The sequence below is a fragment of the Nyctibius grandis genome, chromosome Z (assembly GCF_013368605.1).
Source record: "Nyctibius grandis isolate bNycGra1 chromosome Z, bNycGra1.pri, whole genome shotgun sequence".
Classification (NCBI taxonomy): domain Eukaryota; kingdom Metazoa; phylum Chordata; class Aves; order Nyctibiiformes; family Nyctibiidae; genus Nyctibius; species Nyctibius grandis.
The window spans coordinates 67,925,487-67,951,937 of NC_090695.1; the positions used below are offsets into that span (position 1 = coordinate 67,925,487).

A 26,451-nucleotide genomic window follows, 5' to 3' on the forward strand; every position below is an offset into this window, starting at 1 on the left:
CTGAAGCAAGACCTATGGTTAGCTACCAAAATCATCTGTACTACCTTAATTTTAAAGATCACTTCTGTTTAGAGAGATGTTCACTGTTTTGGGTGAGTAAGGTCTGCTGTTCAGGTTTGTGATTTCTTTTCAAACTACATCCAAATAGGAAAAACTTCAGTCTGGTACTCTGACTTGTGAAAATAATACCTCAAACCCAAACCAATGAGCACTTTCCTTTATTTGCCAAACTCTGAAGAACTGCAACTTGTGACTGTGTGAAATACACACTTCACTCAAAGAAACAGTGAAAGCAGCTTTCAGATGTACAGTGAAATAGAGTCTCAATTGCAGACCATGTTGTACACTTTACATTTCACCATGGTGTCATGGAGAACTTGATATAATCTTTATATACACATTTTTAAACACTGTACTCTTGAACTTCATTTGAAGCCTTGTAAGTGAAGTACTGTAAGCCTTCACACAGTTTTCACAAATGGAGGCAGACACTGGAACCTGTGACAGGATCCCAGTCCACCGGTATCTCCAGAACCCAACTCCATTAGCAGAGGGCGGCAATTATTCCACACCAAACACACAAACAGCTTTTCCAGTTGAAACAGACTTTCTTTATCCCCACCAGCATAAAACTGGTCTCTTCACAGCTACAGCAAAGCTACTTTGAGATACCACCATTCATGATGGTTCTTCAAGCTAAAGCTGGAAAATCCTCAGGATCATCAGGATTTGGAGCAACAACCTGCACCTATAAAGTAAGAAAGGCAACTTTATAAAAGTGAATGCATTTCAAAAGCATCTGACAGCTATGTATATGTATTTTACCCTGAAAAGGGTTCACTCTTCTATTCAAGTTAAATGCTTTGTACACATCACTATCACAGAAATGCTAAGCATTCATCTCAGAAATTACGACTACTATGATTTCTTCAGTGTGAACATATTTATAATGCTGATCTACTGCCTGGGGAGGACCAGAAGGTCACAAGTTCTGCAGCACTAAGTGAAGAAAAAAAAAAATTAAAGCCATCTCATCCAAAATACTGTCTGTTCTTAGAAGCAGCATTATCATCTTTTTACATTCTAAGGCTACGGCATGTGTACTGGATTGTAGTTTTAAACTGTATGCTCTGTTACAAAGAGCCTTTTTCATTCAGATGAAAGAAATGCATCAAATCACTTCCATATCATTCTATAAGTTCCCAACCTTAAAGCATTTTACTCATACTAGACAGAAGTAAACAGAGACCTTCAGTTAGTATGAAAAATGAAGACGTTATTTTTCAGTGCACAAATGCTTTTTTTTTTTAAAAAAAAAAAACAGTCAGTGGAAGGTTTTTTAATGGTTATATTGAACACTTATGTCATTCTGTAGGATGCTACAGAAGATTCTGTCTTCATCTGTACGATCCCAGATCTACTCATCTCACTCTCAATAATCAAAGTACTACTACTGTACTATACTGAAATTTTTTGTAAGGGACACAAGCCTTTCCTCATTTTAATTACTTCACAATTCATATCAAAACTCACTGCAGAAATAAATCTTCATTGCATCCTTTCCTCTAGTTACCACTACAGCAACTAGTAACCAGACCTTTTTAAATTTGTGTGTTGAGTTGCGAGCCTCAACTGGTACTTAGTTTTAAGTAGCACGATATGGGTCAGGAATGCAAAATAATCAGGCCAACATACTACAAGGCAGGAATTAGAAAAAAGTCTGTCACTACAGAAATCAATAATTCCACACAAAAGGGGGCGGGACACACACACCCCCTAACAACAACAACAACAAATCTCCAAGCAAACAACGACAAAAACCATGAAAACCATTACCACTACTTCTGGTTGAGGTCCTGTCTCCTCAACTCGTCTACCACGACCACGACCACCTCGTGCTCCTCTTGATCCACGGCCAGGGCGAGGAAGACTCCCAAAATTAATATCCAGCTGAGATGTTATGTCATTCACTGGTCTTCGAAAGATGTGAGAGTCATCTTCAAAGTCATCTTTTTGCAACTAAAAAGAAGATCTGGTTAAAGCCTATAGGTTCCATGTACAACCTTCTCCCCTCCCCAACACATACACACACGCACACTTGTATTACAGACTAAGCAGCAGATAAATCAAGATGACATCCGGAACAGAAGACAAGCCTTAACTTGCACAGCTTTTAACAGAGGCGAGGCAATTGTACCTTCCCAGATGCCTGGGATAGTTCTTTGTTGGCTCAGTGAGTCCTGGCAACAAAATCTTCTGTACCAGCTCCATAACACAAAAGAGGTTTTTCAGAAATATCATCTATAAGGTTTTCTAAGGGACTAGAGAATCAGGCTTAAGCTACTTACTCCTACAATTACCTTCAAGTAATGGTTAAAAGGCCATGGTAAAGCACAGTATTTGGCTATTAACCGATCCATTAATCTTTTTGTCTGCCGCTATGAGATTACTGTTAACTCTGTGTATTCCTCGTAGCTAGTGGACATAAGACTATTTCCCATCATAATTTTAATGTGCACTGTAGTAATGATAACATACATGTAAATTCACCCCATACAGGGATAAATCACTTATTTTATTCAATGGCTAATATAGGGATTTGACTTGTCCATGTTATGCAATTCCTGTACCTCCTATTCTGTGTTCATTTTGACAAGGTCCCTTGATACTGCCAGCCAAGAAACTTTACAGGAAAAAAAGAACAGAAACTTGCATGCACTCTTCACACACTTGCATCCTCTCTTCATCTTGTGAAAGCTATTATCCCCACTCCTACCACCACCTCCCTCAGAGAAGAAGGAGGGGATAAAGGCAACTGTGACCACCAAAAGCCATGCTGAAAAGGACACAGGCCACTTCAGTATTAGTGTCTGTCCCTGGAAGCGCTCAATGACCTAAAGTGATTAAGGCTTAAAAAGCTGCAAGTTTTGATGTTACTATTGTAACTAGACAAAGGATAATATGTGTATTCACATGTACATGCAGACATTAAGGATTACAATTCCATCATGCTAGACTACAACTACATGCACATACTTCTGTGACCCCCAAAATCTGAAATCTAAGTAAGCAAGAATCTGTGAAAGAAGCCTCCCCTCTCTCCCCAATCATATCAATAAACTAGAAGTTCTCCCTGAAATGTCAATCCCAGTAATATGGTGGAATAAAAGTTAGGGAAAAGGCTGGGGGGAAAGCACATTACTACAGAACAAGCTCTCCAGAGTTACTCCTAAGAAGCAGGACCTTAACACTGGAAAAAAATAAATTCATATATTCCAAGTGCAAAATGAAAGCTGGGATCCAGCACAGATGAGAAATAGGACACTTAGCATCCAGACTAACAGATGCCAAAACTTGAGTTTAATATATACATGCAAGTGTATACTGGCAAGTAAGCTGAACAGGACTCAAAGTTAGGATAACAAGTGTTTAGTAAACCAAGTTTCTCTAGCAGTATTACCACAAATCTACATAGGTGGCAGTGGCAAGGACACAGGTTTTATATTGTTAAGACTGAGCCATAAGGTACAACAACTTATTATGTGTTTGCATACAAAATAGGGGTGATGATCTGAGATAAGAAAATGAAGAGATGGTAAGTTTAAAGCAAGTTTCGGGGCACATATGTGATTACAGTAACAAAGCTTAGATACTGATTTCTAGTCTGTTCAGATTATATTAAAACTAGTCGAAAAAGAATAGAGACAGTTTCCTAACCATGGGCATAAAGCAGAGTTTACAGAATTCCTGAGGCAATGCTTACATCATCACTATATTTTGACTTGTGAATCACCACTGCTTTGGAAGGAACAGTGGATTCTGGCTTCCGGATGTTGAATTCAGGCTTTGGTCGATTCTGTTGCTGAAGATTTTTCCACTCATCTAACGTCATTTCTTGAACTACTTCTTCCATTGGCTCTCCTTCAGCAATTCTAAAGGTTTATAGTTGTAAAGTAAAAACCATTAGCTTGCAACATGCCAGGATGAACAAGAACACTGATCTCTAAAGTAAGGGTACTAAACAAAACATTTGGAATGTTTCTCATCAAATTACTATCCTCAATTTCCCTTACACATCAAGTTACTGTGGGAAGTAAGTTTTACATTAATGTAAGTTGGAAAACATACTTATCGCCTGTTTGAATTTAGTCATATGAACAAATGCTGTCTGCAGCCTCCTGTAGTAAGTTCTGGTATTTATCCAGTCTCATCCTAAGTTCAAGCACTTCAGATTCTAGACAAAACCAGTCTGTCTTTTGATCTGGCATATTCTCAGCACTACTGTTTAATAGTGAATCTACTCTTAGCAAATATAGCCATAGCAAATAAAATATACCGAACAGTTTTAAAACACCCCAATTGCATGGCTTTATTGACTTGTACTGCAGGATGACAATATTAGGTGGATTCACGTTTCAGTGCAGCTTTCAGTCATCAAAAAGACATGATGATCACACCATGGGATCTTCCAGGTAATTATTAACATTTCCTTTGCTAATTTCCCAAGTTGCTGCTTTGATTTCTTTTATCAGATGTAATGGCACACAAGCAGGAAGTCCTTATCACCTAGCAAAACCAGATTAATCCTAGTCCAGTTTTAATTTGTCACAAAATTCATAATGACGATACGCTCAAGGAAAACATATGGAGTACATCGGAGTCTGCCTTGCACATTTTTGAACTGTGAAGACATAAGTCCAAGGCTTTAACTGTATTCCCAAGACAAGATATATAAGACAAAGCTAAAGATTCTTCTCCACTCATCACTGTCTGACTACTCTTCTGCCACTTTTCTGATGCTGACCAAGACTGACTTGCCCAGGACCAGCAGCTATTACAGTACACTACAGGTGTACCTTTTAATGGTACTTGCAGAAAGCTATTCCCTACTAAGCAGCATCACGTGCAGGGAGCACAACCCGCTTCACCACCATAATTGTCTGCTGCAGAAACAAGCCAAATACTATGAACTACAGGAAAACCTGCACTGATTACTCCCAGACACTTGAGAAACGATTTCTCCCTTCTCCCACACAAAACTGCTATGCATTGCAATGGCAGTCAAAGTTGCTTAAGTATTTCCCTAACGTTGATTTTTCCAGAAAACCCTTTCATTAGGTCCCTTCTCGTAGGAGAACTATGGATTTGGTTTTCCTCACTCAATCAGTTTCAAGTCTTTCTCTACCAAACGCTGATGATTTTTCCAATGTAAATATACAATTAATTAGATGCAAGTGGGAAATTTATTTTATCATGGAAAGATGCAAAGTCAAACAGTCAGTGAATTGGGTTTTTTTGGGAGTGTTCTGTACATTTAGAACTAGCCTCTATGGGAACAGTTAGAACTAGCCTCTATGGGAACAGTTAGAACTAGCCTCTATGGGAACAGTTAGAACTAGCCTCTATGGGAACAGTTAGAACTAGCCTCTATGGGAACAGGCCTGCCCCCTCTTCCTACTTGATCTTGCAGAGAACCATTCTGTTTCTTGACAGTCAAAACTGTATCATATTTTCCTGAAGCACCCAGCATACGACAGGTAGAAGCAGAACTGAACAGTAAGAGAGGTCTTATTTTGGTTCTAGGATGAACACAGCTTTAAACACACTTCACAGAAAAAGTAAATAAAAAATATTTACTGTCCTATACTACATGCCTACCCTCTGACATGCCTTCATGCCCTGTTATTTTGAAAATTCCAGCTATATCAACCACAAGTTAAAGGCTGAAAGACTGTTAAGTAGTTTGTAGTTCCATACTGATTAAGAAAATCTGAAAGTATATTAGGAGGTCTGTTAAAAAAAGGTTAACTGGTTTACGGAGTTAAATAAAAAGGATACTGGTGAAAGATGCAGCTACTTCTGGAAAAACACCAACAGATACCATTCCATGTGTAAAAGCATTAAGAACCAACTGCACCCCAAACACTTCAATTTGTTGTCTTCAAGAGTAAGAAGCCAGATAATTGATCAAAAATTATCTGAAGCTTCAGTTTTGGGAATAGGTATTGGAAAAACAAAGACTAGTTGCAAGCACCCAGAGGAAGAAAACAAGAGAAAGTAAACTGATACAAAGTGGCTCTATTAAATTGGTTTAATTTCTTCCTAAGCCACTACTTCAGGACAGAATCAGTAAATCCTGTATCTGAACTTTAGGAAGTCTTTTGTCCTCCTCTCCCATTAAGTTTTCACCATGTTAGGTAGACATTGTTTCAGTCCTTGGCAAGAGCTGTAGAAAGACACAGAACTGGTTGCAACAAGTACTTGAGAAGCTGCTATCAATATTTTAATTTGCAAAAGCAAAACAAGCATTTAAGTGGAGCTCTAAGGCCAGCTCTGTGCAGTTATCTTCAGTGTAATACATAATACATTTACTGCATTTTCTATGGCACAAAGCTTGCCAAAGAACAGGGAAATAGCACAAGTTTTCAAGAATACTGAAGGACTGACCAGTGGTATGAGATGCTAAAGAGACCAAGTAAGTGACTTGAAAACAAACAACCAAAACAACCACCACCAGAAGTCCCAAGGACAAACAGAAATATGTCTCTCAGGCAAAAATACCAGTCTCCTAAACACAGAAAGAACCACTAGCAAGGCAGAAGTTCTGAAGGAGGGACCCCAACCTCCCAAACCGTGCAAGAGTATTGCGGGTAACACAGTCAAGCTGAACTTTAAATCCATGGCATTTGTCCTTTCTGCAATAGCACACTATTATAAGGAGACATGTCAACAGTTTTGTTTGGAACATATGTCGCTGCTGGTAGGGTGGAAAAAGGCCTGAACCAAGTAATGTCTTCCATGTGGGAACAGGTAGAAAGTCGAGAATAGAAATGCTAGAGAGATATGAGGTCTAGAATACATGATCTACATGGGAAGCCTTTAAACCGATGCTGAGGACAAAACATACATAACAGTAAAAAAGCCAGAAAACTTTGCATATCCATGATGTTCAGGCAGGACACTCAGGAGGAAAAAAAAAAAATACAGTAGTTTCATTCAGAGTATTAGAAAGACCATCAAGGGACACTGAAATCTCTATCAGTAGAGGACATTAAAACCAACTAAACAGGTATGAGAAGCGGCACAGCTATGGTTGGTTATAGCTTGGGTCAGCAAGACCCCTTTCAGATCTAAATTTCTATGATTGTAAGACAACACGAGGCCATGTCACTACACAGCAACTTGACCTCTCAAAAAAGCAGTCACTGGTATTGCTTTGAAAAGTACACATCTACGAAAAACAACCCCTTGCCTGTTCTGAAGGAAATATCGGCAGATTTACACTGCAAATGTTTATTTTTTCAATTGCAAAGTACAGTCTGATTTTTACTCCAAAGGACGGTTTCAGCTGCTATGTTATTAGCAGTACAAATTTGTTTTAGGATGCCGAGACTCCCACGGGGGACCTCCCCTTAATGAAGCACAGCAACAGGAACCTGCATATCACATTCTGGACAAAGACTTGATTGTAGGAGGTTATTCTGGGCACCAGCCCTGCATGGAAGTGCACTCTGTGCATTACTTTCTACCTTCTAACCTTATGCATTTTTAGTAACTGCTTCATGTGCATTTTCATTAATCAAGTTAACAAGCTCTTTGGCATATCCACAATCAATTACAAAATACTGCCAGACACCCGGGCACAGCCTCTGGACATGAACAAACTGAATTCACAATGCAAGTAGATACCAAAACACCAAATGGGAGCCTCCAGTAACGCTTCCTACTGCTTCAGTGTTTTTTCATGGATGACCATAACCCTTTAGCTACACCTTGTTTACTGTGTGTACCTTTCTTGCAGGAACTGCTTTACATGAACACATTAATATGCAGAAGAAACGCGAATGGAAAAGAATGGCATTCACCACAGTTGTTTAGCTGATAATTCTATCATTAACAATAATGGCTCTTTTTCAGATCAGTTTTTGTATTATTCAGCTGCACAAAGCAAATTTTTATTCAGCTTTATCAGCTGAATCTTTATCAGCTTCAGATTTATCAAGAAACCAATGACATGAATCTTTCCCGTTAAACATCATTTACAGGAGCATTACCACCAGTTACAGAAAAATTTAAAGTCAAACAAGGTAAGACAAAGCAACAACTGTACAAGTTAACCATCGAAGAAAAACACTGAATCGAATACTTATGAAGATCTGTCCTGGTCTACAGATAGCTTTATGTCATGATTAAAAACAAACAAAAAAACCCCAAAGAAGAGAGGTGAATAGCTCAGCAAACTCAAAGACAAATTTTGAAAGCTTCCTACTAAATGACCAGAAGAATACATAGCTCCACCAAAAAGGAAGAAACTCCTGTGTGAAGAAGTGGAAGCAAACCCCACAGAATAAATACTAACTCTGCGAATAGCTTTGATAGGAACTGATTAGACTATGTGTCATACTGACTAAAAATCTATTCATTTGAATCACCAGTCAACACCAGTGTGTCACATTGTTCAGACTGTGAAGACAAGTTCAACAGAAAGCAACTGTGAGGAAAGCTTATGCTGCTGTACTACTTCAATATTTTATACTTACTACTTGCAGCAAAAACCCCACAATTATTAGCCTGCAGTTTGGAATGCTATAAACAGAGACAGATATGGTTGATACACTCAAGGAAATTTGAAGATATGGAAAGAAATAACTTGATTTGTATTACAGAAGTATTAAAGAAACTGTTGTCCTGCAGTATTTTGCAAATGGAAGCTCCAGAACAGCAATGTGGACAGAGTCCTGAAGGCAAGACCCCTTAAGTTACAGAAGCCCATAGAAGTCTTTCCAGAGTTGCACTGAAATTAGCCAGTACCACATCAGGAAGCTATACAGTATCTCCACACAGATTATTCCCAGTTTCCAGGACTACTATTTTTTTTTTTTTTTCCACATGGAAACAGCTACAACAGAAAAGAGAATGAGAGAAGAAACAAACCCAAGTTTTCTATCTCTTCCTCAATACAAGCATACAACTGCAATAAAGCAGTAGAAGTGGATTCCTTGGAGTTGCTGCATTTAAGAGTCAAAACGAGAACCATCCTAGCAGTAGCTTAAGTGAACACACACCCCTGCACCCTCAATATTGAGGCTGTAGCAAAAGGAGAAGGTAGCCTAGCTAGAATCTTTTGCGGGTGTATGTTACCTGACAGAAGACAGCAACTCTGGAGAGCAGGAGCAACCTAAGCATACAAGACCTAAAAATACATCCTGAAGTCTGAAAACCACATCCCACCAGCTTTTGCTTTTAAGTAATAGAAGAACAACAAAAATCATTCCACCTTGTTAAGGTGTATGCAATACAACCATGCCTAATTACTTAGACACTATTCACACAATGTCTCCTCTTCTATTTTAAAATACATAAGAGTCACCAATCTGACAGTACCCCCAAAGTTAAGTGCAATGAGGTATATGTAATTCGCATTTTGTGTACAGATTTGTGAGTCTTCAGGACAATATTTACCGCACTGAAAAGAGTACATGATACAGAATTTTGTACTTGTAGGTTACTTGCATTTTTGAATCTTACAGATTTCAGTGGACTACTCCTAAACGAAGCTTTTTTTAAAAACATGAAGGGGACTGAAATCTCCAGAAAGGTTCACAGTCTGACTGAATACCTAGTGATCTCTGAGAAAGGGAAAAGAATTAAAAAGACAACTGGCAGATTCTGTCAGATGACTTTGTCGCTACATATGCTTCTCATGCCTTACGCTCTACAAGGAACTGATGCCAGGACACATCTACAAAGAGCTAGAATTTGAGTAAAAATAAATACAAGTCTGAAACAAGTAAAGGTACAAGCAGTTGACGAAAAAATCTGAATAATGTTCTCATATTTAGCTAACACAGTGCATTTTTGACAGTTTATCTACCCTTCCCATCTGATTTAGGTTAGTCTAGAAACAGTTTTCAAGAAATCCAATCACAGACATTCAATTTCAGAGACAGATTTCCCTATGTATACACACCTCTAGCTACATATTAAAAGCTAGTTTAAAATTAAAAGAATCAAAGCTATGTCAACTCAACTTCTTACAGGGTTATACAACCTGAACATATAAAACGGGTTTTGTAGTCTAGTCAGTTTCATAATTAAGAAATGAACCAACGCCAATAATAATTGGAGCTGCACCATTAGGTAAACATGGCTTTGTAGCAAGCTAATTTCTCATCAAAGCAGAAGAGAAGGCTGACGTATTGCACTGACCCTTTTCACTCATAGGAGATATTCACCATATGCTACTTCATTATTCTTTAAAGTTTCTTACTTCAACAAGATTGTCTGGTTACTTTTTCTTAAGCCAATGTTCATTTCCTGTAAAGTAAATTCTCACTGAACACTAATAAGAATGAAAGCCAGAGACAAGGGACAGATGTCTCTCTGAATTTCCCTACTTCTAAGTCTCACTGCAAGACCATTTCCAGCAAGTTTTTCAAGTTCTACAGAGGCCCTTCATGAATAGAAGACAACTGCATGGTATTAGTGATTGATGAATACTGACTTAAGAGAATTTTATCTCAGTGTATTTTAATTGTGTTTGTACAATTGCATAGGCACCCTGAATACCTTTTTCTCATAGAGAACTTCAAAAAGCAGGGTAATCTTTACAAATTAGCCGAGTTAAAAAGGTAACAGACAATATGTAGCTCCTCCTTAAATTATCACCAAATCTTAGGAACTTAAGCATCACTGGGCAATTAAATGCAATCTGCAGCTGTATAAACCAAGCTTTAGGCAGAATTGGGGATGCATTTTCTTAACTCACAAATACAGACAAAGCTTTTCTATTTTTAAATATGTGTACTAGCAAAACTTCAAAGTTCATATTTCAAGTGTGCCTCCCAACACAAGTATATCAGTAACAGTCAATTGTTTTCTTTGCATTTAGAAAGAAAATATTTTAGTCAGACTATACTTGTTTAGAGGCTCTCCTTCAGATGCCCCTGGCTGCTCAGCTGTTTCTGCAGTCTCTTCCACAGGAGCAGTCTGTTCCATCGCACTAAAAACAGTAAACAAAAAAAAAAAACAGTCTTCATGGGTCACACTGGAAAAAAACCTTACGGATCAATACACTTTTTTCCAGAATTCCTTGGGAGGGGAAAAAATAGACAAGAAAAACTATAAGCAGAAAGTGGACTTAAGAAGTGACTAATTGAGCTACTAACAAAATGAGAAGTACTAGGAAAATCCAACTTCCATGTACTTTTAATCAAAAAAGCAAAAACCATGCATGAAGACAAAATAATTCAGTCATAAATACTAATATCAGTACATCACTGATGTTTGGGTTTGCCTTTTTATTTCTTTGCAGCTATTAAAATGGTAAAATTCATACTCCAAGTCTGTATTTTCTGTAACATGGACATTAGTTCACTGTTAAACAACAGTGGTAGCATACTTACTTTCATTCCACTGATAGACATACATATTTAACATTAACACCGTCTAGCTTCGACTCATTATTAAGCACAATTAAGGCACAGACATGCTTTTAGAATTGTTTAGACAACTCCAATTTAATGTCACTTCTACCACATGCATCACATCACAAGAAAGCATTGATATCTCAAGTTTGTATCGTAAGTTCTGATGCTACTGAACTAAAAAATACTTAACTAGCAATAATGAATATAAGGTATCTTAAATTCCTCGTACTTATGAAGTTCACACAACCTCCCTGACATCCTACAGAAGCTAGTTTTGTGCTTTTGGTCAGCTAGTTTTGTGCTATCTGCTCAGAACTATGTTAACCTAGCTGATCCTTTGTTTTGAAAAGCCAGAGTACCTAACAGATCTTTTACTTTTAGTATGAAATATTATCGAGGAGAGAGAAGTTAGTACAACCTTTCAGAAAAACTTGGAATGCCAAGCTCCAAAATTATTACACATCAAGGCTGTATTTTTCAACCTTTTAGCCAGATTGCCTGAATTCACAATCTAAGTTTTAAACATAAAATTTTATTTTTAAAACAATTTTGTGAATGAATGTATACGTGGCCAAAGATGTTTGCTATATGTTCAAAGCACTGCCTTTTCTCTGTCCTTTATCAGACTTCAATTAAAGAGTTCTAGATGCATATGAGAACAAGAGCTACTGGAAAGAGTAGCATATTGCTAGGTGCAAAGAATGGACAAAAGCCGGTATTTCCAGTGTGCTTTTTGCAAATCTGAACAGAAACCAGAGAGAGGAACACAGAAGTGAACTGAAAATTTCCAGGGGTTTTTTTTTTTTTTAAATCTAACTGACTATTAATAAGCCATCACATTCTGTTACTGATCCTCCTATGCACTTTAAGATGTATTTCAGTGGTGGAGTCAGCTTAAATATTATTTACCTCCAGAGCCACAGTGAATTGTATTACAGCTTTGCAATTTAGACATGATACATAAAACGTGAGAAAAAAGAGACGTCACTTTAAGCCCACTAACAGAGTTTCAATTTTATCGGCATTTTGTAGCAATGCCATTAAATACCATTACGTGATTATTGAAGAAAGTCCTAACTCACTTCAGTTAAAAGACAACTTGGCCCCAGTCAAAAGATTTTGGCATTTTTAACTGAAGCAACATCACCAGGCCTTTGCTACAATTTAATCCCACCAACATGAAGGAGACAAGTTCAGAAAACTGTAGAACTATGTTCATCACAACAATTAATAGAAAGCAAGGCTTATAAAGCTCAAATTGGACATTAAACTCATGAACAGAAAATGATGCTCTAAGGCAGGCCATGGAAAATTATGATCTATGGTGGGCACAAGTATATGCTGTACCTTATATCATCTTTAACTGTTCCCCAGTTGCGAGCTCCACTTCCACCCTTCTTGTCAGCTGCTTTCACTACTCCCCTAGAGAGAGAAACAGAGTTCTGTGAGTTTAAGAGCTTTTTCTAATTAGGACCTCAAACTAAAACCAGTATTGACTTTTTTGCCAGCCATACTGGATATAGAAGAAGGGAACAGAATATCTGAGAGATATTTACAGTGCTTACTATTGTTTAGTCGTACACCAAGTAAGAAGCAGAATACTTACACTTTATCATTCCCACTTTGCCTTTCAAATTCCCGTTTTCCTGTTTGGTCAAAGCCATCAAAATTTCTATTTATTCCACCACCTCTTCCTCTACCTCGCATTCCACCTCTTCCTCTGCCACGACCTCTTATTGGCCTTTCACAGTCTAATCTTTCAAGTGGTCTAAAAAGAAGATTTCTAGTCAGATTTTTGTTCCTACAGAAGTTAACAAGGAGAAAAAAATTCATATGGTTGCATTTGTGCAGCTGTGAGAGACATCAGTATATGACAGCTACTGTAAAATTTTTAGAGTGCATCTTTACACAGCACAGTTGTATTAGTTTTGTCATTAAAAATGGACATAAACTGAACTCAGGGGGAATTATTACAGATAAGAGGAACAGAAAGTTCAGCTGTTTATTGATAACATTGAAAACATCAGAGAAGTTAAATAAAACACTAAAACTGTCAAATCTTCAGCAACCTTATCAGGCAATAGCTCTACTGTCTAAACCCAGATTTATATGCAACTGCTAAAAATTTCAGGGAACTTGTTAAATACTGACTATTGTGATGTAAATTAAGAACAGCCATGCTCTCGGTGTTAAAGGTTTAAGTGGAACTTTCTAGTACTTGCCAAGAAAGCAAAATTGATATGCATTCACTATCCAAGCAGTAAATAGTATGACAAAGGTTTATTTTCAGTTTGAACAGTAAGATTCATTCAACTTGGAACCTGCACCACATGTTCTGCAAAGCTTGGTACATGAGCTCAGAAATTAACATTTATGTTGCAGACTAGAGGTTACGTTTTCACACCTTTATACTTTTCAGTGTCACCTTATATTTCTAGCATTTAACAAAACCTCTCCAAATCAGTCTGCGAGGAAGCTGAAATTACAGCTCTGACAGGCATCAACTAAGTCATCTTGAAACAAATCTACACACTAATAATGCAACCATGTCTTCAGGTCACATCTGGCTACTAAGTCTGTTTTAAGGAGGTTAAGTCTTTCCCTTCCCACCCCTGTGCAGATCCTCCGTGAGGCACCTTACTTCTCCCTGGATGATACGTACCTTTCCACTGTGAATTCTGCTTGTCTTTCTGTTTCATAGGAACGGTATTCTCTGAAAGACTGTCTCCATTCAGTTCTGTCTTGTTTCACCTCTGCTCCTCTGTTATTGACTCCTTGCTGTTCCACCCGCTTAGGTGCTCGCTTCTGGCCTACACACACATATATAGATTAGTAACAGTCCAATAATAACCAAATTGCAGTTACCGAACTACCAACTGAGAGAAGTTGATTACACCTTACAGTCTTCTGCTTTACCCTCTCCAATCCCAAGTTCACCAAAATACTAAAATGTTGCCAGACACTGTTTTAAAGACATCTACTTACTTTCCCTTCTGTACTGATGAACCTGCCTCAGGCAAAACTACTCCAGGTGTTGACACAGCTCAGACATTTCCAGAAAAGACAGCCTAAAGAAAAATCTCATTTTGCTTACATTAAGTCACCGAAATGGAGAACAAAAACTGTTTCTCTCATGTTCTCTCAAACATTTTGGTAGTGTGCTACAGAAAAAGGCAGAGAAGCTTCAATGGAAGACATGAATTGCTGCAGGAGCAATGACGGTGAGGGCAAGAGGAGGACCGTTTAGAGACAGGCATTAGTTGTTGATCATGAGACAACACATCTCCTGCCAGATGAGCTGAATGTAGAAGTCTGAGCCTGCACCTCTACTTTAAGCTCATGGCTATGGTACCCAACAACCAGAAGAGAAGCACCTCCTTCTATTTCTGTTCTAGGCAGGAGAGGACAGTTCACCAACACTACAATTCACTGAGTTTAAGTAGCAGAAACCCAAGCAGTAAGTACAAAGGCTCCAACACCACTCAGATTCTAGAATGTCAACATATTCCAAGATAAAATGTATTTAAGCTTTGAGGTTTTGATTGGCCATTGTCAGGGCTAAGGTGGAGCAGGCTGAACAGGGTGAATGCAGAGAAACTGTGTATTAGAAGAGAGAATAAATTAAGGTTATCCACTTAACCCATATACATCTAGCAAAAGACTGAAGTTCATTATGTGCTTCTTTCCCCATTTTCTCAAATTCTGTGCTCTATTTAGGACAAAGTCCTCCAGAACCAAGCAAGCCTTCTGTCTGCTAGGCCCTTATACTTACACTACTGGCTGAAAAAGGCATTGGTTTAAGTCAATCAAGCAAGGAACTACAGAAACTCGGACCAACGGCTCTCAGGCCAACAAAACTGAGCTATTCCTTCCACAAGAAGCACCTGTGCAATGCTGTGCAAGTTACTGAACTCAGGTTAGTGGATGAGTGACAGTCCTGGCTACTGTGCCTCTGTTGCACATAAAAAGAAAAAAGCCTATTCTATGTCACAATATTAAGACACAAATTAATTCATAGTTCCACAGAAATGCCTGTATAAGATCTCTAATCAAAGCTTAGGTGGCAAGCATGAAGTCTGTAACATCATCTTTAAAAAGAAAACTTCAAAGAACTATCCATTCGGTGAATAAGGTAGAAGAGTGGTAAATAAAGCTTTTTGTTATGCAGTAAGGACAGTCGTATCTGTACACAAAAGACAGCTTTATTTGTACTGCAGAAGCAACCCTAGCTTTGGTTTTCTTTTAAACTACAACCACTTGACGTAACATATTCCAGTAATTCTCTCAAGATTTGCAGCTGCTCAATCTTTAGAGCAGCAATCATATTTGCATCCCAAAAATTACAATGTAATCTCTGGATAAAGGACAACTTATTTTAAAAGTTTGATTAAGCTTTTCAAATGAGGATGCTTTAATAAAAACCAAATTATAAATACAGAATTGTACATGCTGTTGGGAAACATGTCTGCTCTATGCACATCTCAACCACCAACTACACAAGTGTTAATTCCGAACTGGAATCTTGCTGTGGAAAAAGTGACTACTCATTTCTGACCTCATTTTTACTTATTTTGTTTGGATCTGAATGCACATCTGCAATACAAGAGTGCATTTTTATTTATTTTTGAGCCTCTCACTAGCTATCAGAAACATCAGTTATTCTGAACAAAATACAGCAAGACAAGAATGCAGTAGTCAGAGACCACCTTCCCTACGTACTTAGTGTTAACCTCAACTTCACCTTCAGATTCAGAGAGCTCCTCAAAACTAGTAAAGCAATGTCAAAAAAAAAAAAAAGAAGATGCAAAAGTTATTTTAAAAAGATGGTCTCTGGTCCTGTTACCCAATACCACTTAAAAGTACTTCAAAACAAGTCTTCTTGCCAGATATGTCAGTGTATTTATTACATGCCACTAGCACTGACCGTACTAGACAAAGCAGGCAGCTCTACTCTGATTTCAGGGCAAGGCTATGTCACTTTGATTCTAACAGGTGGCTATAATTACTGCAGATGGATTTTAAACACTAGAAATATTTGTGGCACTTATTACCTGTATAAAATCATTTTCAACTAGTTCGACAGACATGCAGCAGTGGATTAAAACAGTTTGCAGCAACTACACCTCTCTAATAAGCTAAGTGACCCTCAGGGCAGAAGCCTGTGACCTGCTTGCAAATCAGCACACCAGAACACCAGTACAACTTTCAGCTCTACATATAAGGGCAAACTGAACTGGATCTTGGCAGCAGTGATAGCATCAGCTATCCAATTTTAATCCTCTGCCATATGTCTGTCCCAATGCAGACTCATTTTTATTTAAGGAGCTGAAGGGCCACCTACCCTTTGGGGAAGGGAAAAAAAAAACAAAACAGAACATGAGCAATCTTGGGTAGCACTGCCATAATAGCTTTCACTTGAAAAGAACCGAGCTACGCTTTGAATGCTCATTAACCACCTCTCCCAGTACACCCCGATTTTGTCTGCACATATAGACTGGTGCACAGGTTTTCTTTAAAATCACGAAAAAAAGCTCTGGAGTTCTGTGGATCATCTACATGAGGTCTTACAAACATTGTGCTGAAAACTGAAGATAGCTCTTCCCAGTTGCCAAGTTTAGCCTATTTTTAAGGTTGCCTTCCTGAGTCTTACAGTTACATCTGCAACCTGTCTTCAGCTGAAGATGTTGCCCACTGTTCCCCACCTCACCACCGCTTCCCCAGGAGGTTATTGCAGCAGCTCAGTCTGTTGGCTGAGTTGCCTGTCACTTTACTTTCTAAATCGAGGAATCAGAAAAGAAATCTGATACTTAAACTGTTCCAACAGACCCAGCTTTTTTTTTTTTCCCAGAAGAAGCAGCTGAGCTACTATTAAAGAAAAAGACATCTGTAATACTAAGATTACCAGGTACTAGAACTAGATATTGCTCAAGAAAAAAAGCATAGTTTTACGAGCCATTGTTAAAACTCTAAATCATAGACAGCTAATGCAGTCAAGTAGTTTTCACTTCCCCTTCCCCCACAATAATACTCAACTATCAGTATTAGTTTTGTTTATACCGCAGCATTTAGATAGGAAGACTTTCTAGAAAAGTGTTTTTAACAAGCATGTATCACAGAACTAGCAACTGGGAAAGCAGAGATTTTATTTTTAAGACCTGCATTGCCTCGTTTCCCAGACACTGGTTATCTATGTATTAACAGACGGATTTAAAACAACGCAGCAAAATCTTGCTGCCTTTGCAGTGGTGTTGTCTAGTTCTCACCAAATTTCTATATCCATATCATCTGTCTCCAAGCAAGTGGGAAGAGATTGTTTTCTAGGTTTTGTGGGCTCTTCACTGGCCTCCCCTGAGACAGACTGCTCTCACCTTGTTTTTAGTTTTAAGGGAAAAAAAGTTTTTTGTACAGCAAACCTTGACTTTAGACAAAACATGACAATGAGCCCAGTTTGCAGCTGCTATCAGTGACGACAAGCTAGAGCAGAAATCTTGCTGTTTCCCCTATTTCCTTATGTGAGGAGCATGGTAGGTGAGGGTGGCAGCTGGCATGCAATTCCAAAGCCCAGGGAGGTTACCCCTGCAAAAAGCACCAAAACCTTGCACTCCGACCTAAAATCCAGCTGACAACACCGCATCATAGTGTTTTATGAATTCTCACAAGCCTGAGACCAACTCATCTCACCAAAATAGGTGACACCCAAACCCAGCGAGACAATTCCATCAATACTCTATTTCCACAAATGCAGCCTGGGATGAAGTGCCAAATGAAGAGTTATTTCTATTTTGCCCAAGTAGCACACACAGAACAGAGCAAAGTTTTGATTCAGTTATGATGAACATTAGAGCAACCATAGCAGCCAGATGAAAGACTTGTGTATCTTACAGTATGTATTTGAAGAAAGAAAAAAGCAACAGCAAAACACTTTCCACCTGGCAATCTACCCTTAAAGTTTTTCTGAATCAAAGACGGTAAGCATTGATTTATGGAGGACAGATCCACAGATGGGCTGCCATGTCTTTACCCAGACCGCTGTCCGAATAGATACATGCTTTGATATATCAATGTCACCCTACAGCAAGAAATGTGACAGGTCAATTACAGTCTCTGTAGAAAAAGCATTCTTTCTCCTTATTTCATGAAATCTGTCTGAAATTATATCCCCTTATTTCTGTAAAATAGGAAACAATAAATATTCTTTGCCTTTTCCAAGTCTCACCTGCAGTTCTAAATACACTCCTTTTGCATCCTCAGACACATCCCCTCAAAACAAAAACCTTAATTTAAATTTCTCCCAATATATAAATCATTCTGTAAGTTTCATCATGCATGTCACTCTAGTGTGCTTTTTCTACTTTTAACATCTGAGGTGACCAAAAGAGCAGACACACTTCAAGACATGGGAAGGTGAGATTCCTTCAAAGGCATAACAATTCCTTTTCTATTTTCCTTGCTACTGCTACTTCAGTGATTCCCAACACTGCTTCTCTCCTAGATAGCAACAGGAAATAGACCTGCTGTTCTACCCTTAACAGTCCCAAAGACTCCAAGCTCTCTTTCCTAAACTACAATAGTTTGAATTAGAAAAATCTTTCACATTGCAGTATAGCTTGCAACACTGCTCCCCACCTCAATCCATGTTCTCCCATATGTATTACTTTACACTTACTGATAATGAACTTCCTCTGTCATTTTATAGCTCATTTACAGTATGTAATTTCTGTCATTGCCTTGCAAGTCTTCTTTTACTGGGCTAAATAACCTTGTACCAGCAAACTTCAGTTATTTATCCCTCTCACAGCTCTGTTAGCACAGACTTCCCACCCACCTACAAACACACAAAATAAAAAATTTAAACTGTGCTTAAAATTTTTCATTTCAGACAAGTTTCAACTGCCTTGTAGATGTTAAAACAAAGCTAACAGCAGCACAATCACTGGTCCTAAATTCAAATCTCTCTTTCCCCTTATTCCAAGAGACCCTTCTTTCCTCTGCTTTCAGCTGAACAGCTCATTTTTAAATGAAAAAATCTGAGCATCAAGAAACAATTTAATGGGAGTTCAGAGGAGATGAAGTACAAAAACCAAACAGCAATACCGGTCCGGTTGGTCTGGAATGAAGGCAAGTGGAGAAATCACGCAGTAGTTCAAGATCTCTGTCATTAATTACGGCTGCATGCAAAGACAGTACTTCATTACCATCTCAGTAACACAATAATACCTATACATGGACAACTGATCTTCCTTTACAATAAAGCTGCATAACTGGAAATAGTAAGAGACAATTCACACTCTCAGGGACTTATTTTGCTATATTTCAGAGTATAGCAGATTTAAGACTGCAGAAAAAAATCTTACTTCCTCCCCTTTGCATGTGTGTGTCCATGTGATTTTAATTCCAAACTTCAAGCAACTAATTTTGTGAACTAAAGCATGGCTAATTACACGATTTGCAGAACAATACCACAGTATCCCAAAACACAAAAAAAGGCTTCAGCTATTGCATGCAACACATCAAAGAAAGACACATGGAGTTAGACTCTGTTCTGTGGTATTTTGTTTTCATGTGTGCCAGTACTCAACTACAGAATTGCCTACTGCAGCTTGCCTCTGGACAATCCTTGTGACTATGTAGCTGAAACAATGATATCAGAATAAATGATTTAAAAATAAGAAAATTGCAGTCGGTACAAGATAAAATTCCCCAGAAACTTCACGTGCCATATTAACACAGTAGCTAAAAACTCAAACATGCAGTATTCAGGAACTACATCTAAATGTTACACAAGTCATCAAATGTACACGAAAGAAGAAAACCTTTTAGAGGCATTAGCAACAAAGGTTTAGAGATTTCAACAGAACAGAGCTTATTACTGCATGATCAACAAATTTAATTTGCCTGGACCGGTAAAGAATGCAAGCTCTGCAACTGGGCCTTTTGAATAAAGAGCTGGCAAATGCAGTTTGGCCACTGTGCTAAGAATGAACTGAGTTAACATTAAGTGGTGCAATTGTAAGAGCTGCAATACGTACACAGTCTTTACCCAAATCCTCAGCATACAGTCTAAAAATCACAAAACAACACAGTCAGTAAAAGAGAAAAACAAATCATCATTAAGGTCAAAACTGTAGGTTTTGGTAGGCTATGAAATAGGAGTCCATTTTCTCCGCAAAGATTAAAAAATAGTCTCCTTACAGTTGTGTCAATTCATCATAAATAGTTTGGATTCTAAAGGTCAAAGCAGTGGATTATCTGGCAAAGTCCTCTCAGGAGGTTTGTTTCAAATTGAAGACATCTCCAGAAATTAAGTAAAAACTCCTCTGGAAAAGGCAGTGAAGAACTAAATAAAAAAAAAGTCAACTTACAGAGCTTTGTGAGGAAACCTTCCACTCTAACATCAAAATGTAAAACCAAAAGAAGCCTCTCAGACTTCTGTAAAACTTTTTATATATTGCAAGATCAAATACTAGGCTTGCTTCAAGTCCTTCTAAAGGTAAAGATTATTTTGCTCAGATTTAATATGCTCAAGAAATAAAACAATAATAAAACAAACAAGACTTTTTTGTAACCCAAACAAGCAAAAGACCCCAGTAATTAGATAAAACAGTTCACAGGAGGTCCAAAGGAGAGCCGTGAGGATGATCAAAGGGCTGGAAAGCCTGCCCTGTGAGGAAAGACTGAAGGAGCTAGGTCTCTTCTCCCTGGAGAAGAGAAGGCTCGGTGAGGGCCACATCACAGTATCTAGTACTTGAAGGGCAGCTACAAAGAGGATGGAGGCTCTCTCTTCACAAGGAGCTACATGAAGACGACATGGGGCAGCAGGTACAAGTCGCAGAAGGAGAGATTTCATCTCAGTATCAGAAAGAAACTAGTAACAATCATTCACTGGAACAACCTCCCCAGGGATGTGGTGGAGTCCCCATCACTGGAAGTTTTCAAGATGCAACTGGACAGAGTGCTAGATGATCTCTTCCAGGCTGCCTTTCCCAGGAAAGGCTGGACGAGACAGTCCTTCAAGATCCCTTCTAACCTGGGCTGTTCTGTGATGATTCAATGAACACTAGTACAATACAGGCTGAACTCTGTCGTTTCAACCATAATACCAGAATCTGATTCAGCTGTTCAGATGAGTCTAGATGCTTCTCTATGGTGTTTAATTCCTAATCAGTGAAATGAAATTAGAGGGAGTTATGCCAAAAATCTGTGGGGAAAAAAAGACTCATTAAGAAAGAGTGGAAACAACATTTTTAAGGTGTTTTTTTTTTTTCTCCAAGGAAAAGTTTAGTCATTAGTGTCATAATTTAGTAATTTTAGTTTCACAATTTAGTAATTTTAATCAATACTATTTGTTTCCCCAAACAGAGGTGCACTCTTCCAGCCATGTCTCCATCATTAGAAGCTTTACGCCAAATTGACCTGGTACAAGGACCTTCCTGAGTGGTTACTCATTCTCAACTGTTAAGCTGATAGTCCCCCGATTCTTTTACTGTATCCAGAAGTTTTCTGGCTGAATCCTGTATAACAAATCAACTTTGTAAGGCCCAAATAAAAAGCTGCTCTCCCCTTCAAAAAAAACCTAGATATTTTTCTCAATGCAGCACTTGCTTTATATTTGTGAGCTACACGATTGCTGTATTTGCCCTAACTCAGAGGGTGATCTCTGTCCTTCAGAGCAGCTTGCTAAAACAGCAAATCCAAAGGAGGAGCACACAGACAAGACCAAGTCTCAACTCTCTGCCCTGGTTTGGCATCCTGAGCACTATACATTTACAGCCCTTACTTCACAACAAGCCCAAGACATAAACATACAGCACACACAAAATCCAGCATAGCCACCTTCCTTGAAGAAGAAAGTATGCCATTTTTCAGAGCAAATAACTCTTAAGATACGTGTTAATTCACTTTCACAAAGGCTACTATAAGCCAGCAGTCTTTTCTCCATTTTAAATTAGCAGGAAATTATAACAAGGTGCACATGCCTGATGTCTCTATGAGAAACTAGGTTTCTTAATATCACGAAAACACAGAAAATAGTCAAAGACACTCCACAGGGTCACTGTATTACCACAGAACTACACTCAGAACCTGTATGCTTAAGATACCTATAGACAAGCAGGAGGTAAAGAAAGCTCTTCATGTACTTCCATGCTCCTGGCAGGTTACTGATAACCACCAGTTCTTGTTCAAGAACTTTTTAATCAAAACTTGAGATCCTGCTGTTCACTTATAATAGGCTCCTTTGCCTTCTGTTGATAACCACAGCAAAGTACCCTTTAAATAAAATAAGCCTGTTACTAGTGTGAATGTTGGTCTTACAGGCAGAGATCTGACAAAGTCACATAACAACCACAGAGGAACCTCAAAAGAAGAGTTTCACACAACTGTCCAAAGGGACAGTGTCACCTTGTTAAGATCATCCTCTACAAAGATGCTCATTAACTAGTGCATATGTGGCATTGAAAGAGTCTCTGCTCCACAAATTCAAATAATCACTTGTGGAACAGTGTAAGACTGGAAGTCTAAGCAATAGAATTGGTAGCACTGGCAACAATCTGATGGAGCAACAACCCCAATTCAAATGCCACACCTTCTTCTGGGGCATTAAAATACACAGTTCAATTACTGTGAATTTAACAGGAGCTTTTACTACAGGAAGAAATTAATATCTTAAGAATAGTTAATGTGTTAAACTTCATTGCCCACTGCAGGAGAATGGGAACTTAAAACAACTGAAGAGGGTAAAACCAGAGTCTTCTGTGCAGAGATTCTCAATATTTGGAAACCATCAGCCAGCTTTCATATACTTTAGATACTGAATCCTGCAACCTGATGCTCAATACCAGGTAAGTAGTAACAATCACACTCACAAAAACATCTTCAAATGCAAGGAGATATAGCTCAGCAAAGCCTTCAGCTACAAAGGACTGTGCCAGATTTTCGGATATAAAAGCCGACTGGCTCCCTATTCCCTCAAGCAACATTCAGTATCAAAACCAGCAGCTGACAAACAACCTAGACCATGCCTGAACTCCGTGCTAACGAGTTCACACAGAAAATAAGTTTTCATTCAAAGGTCTGGGCATCAATACAAGCTTAAGGCAAACTAAGAACAGATCCCCACACACGTTATAACCCTGAAGAAGGTGAAGTGCCAGAAAACTTACAGGTACCAAGAAAACAAGCCTGGAAGCATCAAGCACTGAAGGAAAATGGGCAGGGTGACAAGCAACAAAACGCAACAGGGATGCTAAACCAGCATGAAAACTACAGATGGAAGAAAAAAAAATACAGTGGAAGAGTTAATGCTCTTCCATTTGTCTCTTGGGACTATTTCTAAGTTTTCATTTACACGTTCAAAGGCGCGTTTCCCTTCCGAAGCCTCCGGCGTAGGCTGGGAGAGCTCCGCAAGACCGCGTCGGCAGCGCGCCCGAGCTCGGGCACCCGGAGCGCTGCTCCGGCTGTCACTTCTTTCCCCGAGGGGACTCTCAGGTACGCATTCACAGCGACAAAAACACCATAAACTGGGCTTTCTCCGCCCCGCTTTGACCCCGCTACCGAGCAGCGGCTGCCCGCCACAGCACGGCTGCCAAAAGGCAGGGCAGGCGCGGCGCCAGCGGCGAGCCACGCAGCGCCGCAGGGCCCAGGATGCCCGCACCGGCACCTCACTCCTCAGAGGCGCCGGCTGCCGGGCCGCTCACCCCGCGGGCCCGCCTCGAGCCGCCCCCCCACACCTCTCCCCGCTGAGGAGGCGCCGCCGACGTACCGGGTGGCAGCAGCCCGCCGGGCGCGGGGGGACTCCCGGGCTGCTTGCGCTCCCGCTGCGACTCCCTCTTGCCGACGCCCGCCCTGCCGCCGGGACCGGCTCTCCTGGCGGCTGCCGCCGCCTCGTCGCGCTTCTTGCGCTGCTGCTGGCGGCGCTCGGCCTCGCGCAGAATGTCGAAGGGGTCCGACTCGTCGTCCAGGAGCTGGTAGAAGCGGTTGGCGACGGCACAACCGAAGCTCTCCTGCATGATGGCAGCCACCTGGCTGCCCACCGTCCCCTTCATCATCGCCGCGGACGATCTCCGCCCCCGCGCTCCCGGGGCTGCCGCTGCTCAGGGCTGAACCACCGCGAACGGCGGCAGACAGAGGCAGCAACGGAGGCAGCGACAGCGCAGCGGCCGCCGCGCCGGCCCGGCTCGGCTCAGCTCAGCGCTGCCCAGACCGCCGCATCATTGCCGTTCCCCCATCCTTCGCCGAGCCGCCGGAGCCAACCAACCTTCGGAGACCCCAGCAACCCCCGGCACCGCCACCTATTAACGCCGCGTGACTAAATAATAGTGAGGGCGACCAACCAACTCCGGCTTTAGGGTCCGCCCCGCCCCTGACGTGCGGCTACGGCCAATCAGCGTGCAGCGCCAGCACACGCAATTATGTCAGTTCGACCTGTTTAATTATTCATGAGCTATGCATTATTGCAGAGCCGCGCGGCTGGCGGGGGCTGCGGGCGGCGCAGCAGCCCGGGCATCTGCGCTGTACTCGCCCGTGGGCTCTGTGGGCACAGTGGTGGCGACCGGCCGGCACACGCCCTATCTGTGTGCGTGTCTGGGCAGACTATTTAGTTACAGCTCGTGATCAGATGTCATCACACAACGGTGTCACCACGGGCCGCCTGATATAATCCACGTCCGCTAGCCAGTGACTTTAATGAAAGACGGAGTGTGCTGGCCTGGGAGCTCGCAGTGCAGCCCCGCTTTGGGTAGCCAGCACGCTTGCATAAACCAGCCTGGTATTCCCACAAAGTTTCCGAATTGCCCCTTTCTGCTGGCAGCTGCGGTGGCAGTATGTCGGCAGACCTCGGCCAGCACGCCCAGCAACGCTTCCAACCGCTGACAAACGCAACACCACAGGGAGACGTGTGGGTTCCACAGTCCAACTTGGAGAGCGGCTCTGTTCAGCAAAACCAGTGAACGAGGCTCCCGGGCCATGGCTGAGCCTCCACGACGCGAGGCTGCGTGTGCAGGCACCCCTCTGACTGTAGGAGCCGTGTCAGTCACGGCCGGCGATGACCAGAGCGAGCTGCAAGTCCTTTTACTATCTCTCAGGTTTATAAATATGACCAACAGTGCAAATGCTCCTGGAGACTCAACCAGGGGCCATTCACAGGGGACAGGCAGCTGCGCAGACAAAACATCCCTGCCCCCTCTATCAGCTACAGTAACCCCAAACACGTGCTCTAAAAACATCAGCCCAAAGAATGCAAATTGCAGTTGTGATTGCTGTGAGGCTACGTTTTTATCCTGATTGTTCATGGGAACCTAATTTCACTGTACATCCCACCTTGCTTTGAAATTGACGTTATCCCCAGTACAGGACCTTGAAACTAAATCAGGCTCCCGGGTGTGCTTCAAAAGCCAGAATTAGAGACAGCACTGGCAGCATAACAACCATCTCCTCCCTCTGTCCTGGAGTGCAGATGGGTCTGGGCACACCATCGTAAAACAAAATATGGCTCATCCTCTACACGTTAGTCCAAGCCCTGAACATAACCACTGCATCTCCCCTACTTTCACGTAGACCCACTTATGCATGGCATGCTTGGTACAGAATAAAACTAATGTCATTAGACTGTGCCCTTTCTAGCTTCATCCTCCTTCAAGACATCACAAAGTTTTGCAGCAATGGAAATAATGACAGCAACTAAGGGCTATTACCTGCTCACAAACAGCTTTACAAAATCCTGTCTGTCAAGTCAGATTTCTTAGGCTCTGACATGCTTTAAATTGAAGCAGGAAATTCAAACTCAGCAAAGAGACTATATTATCATTACTTCTGCACAGTTCTTAAATTGTAAAAAATAGCTGGCCATAATTAACAACAAAATAAAAATTCCTGAAGATATTTCCATGAACATGATACAGTAATAAAATACTGTACAAGAAATGTTTAGATCAACTGTGCCTACCACTGAATAGTTGCTTTATTTTGTAGAAAGATGAAACTACATGTATTTCCAGTGAAAAGAAGGAACTGGAAAGCTACTTTG

At 40.4% G+C, this 26,451-nt stretch overlaps 1 protein-coding gene across 2 annotated transcripts; it reads right to left on the bottom strand.

The window, feature by feature from the left end:
• Window positions 1–213: 213 nt before the first annotated feature.
• HABP4 (hyaluronan binding protein 4) lies at window positions 214–24,722 on the bottom strand. 2 transcript variants are annotated; one of them, XM_068423255.1, is made up of 8 exons: window positions 24,190–24,722; window positions 14,092–14,239; window positions 13,036–13,197; window positions 12,777–12,851; window positions 10,919–11,002; window positions 3,764–3,932; window positions 1,837–2,019; window positions 214–748 (listed from the first exon to the last, which is right to left on the bottom strand). In XM_068423255.1, exons 1-8 carry the CDS (start codon window positions 24,473–24,475, stop codon window positions 692–694), a joined length of 1,164 nt encoding a protein of 387 aa, XP_068279356.1. In that variant the 5' UTR covers window positions 24,476–24,722; the 3' UTR covers window positions 214–691. The 2 variants fall into 2 exon arrangements, with proteins under 2 accessions (XP_068279356.1, XP_068279355.1); XM_068423254.1 differs by having other exon boundaries at window positions 13,036–13,230.
• Window positions 24,723–26,451: the final 1,729 nt, after the last annotated feature.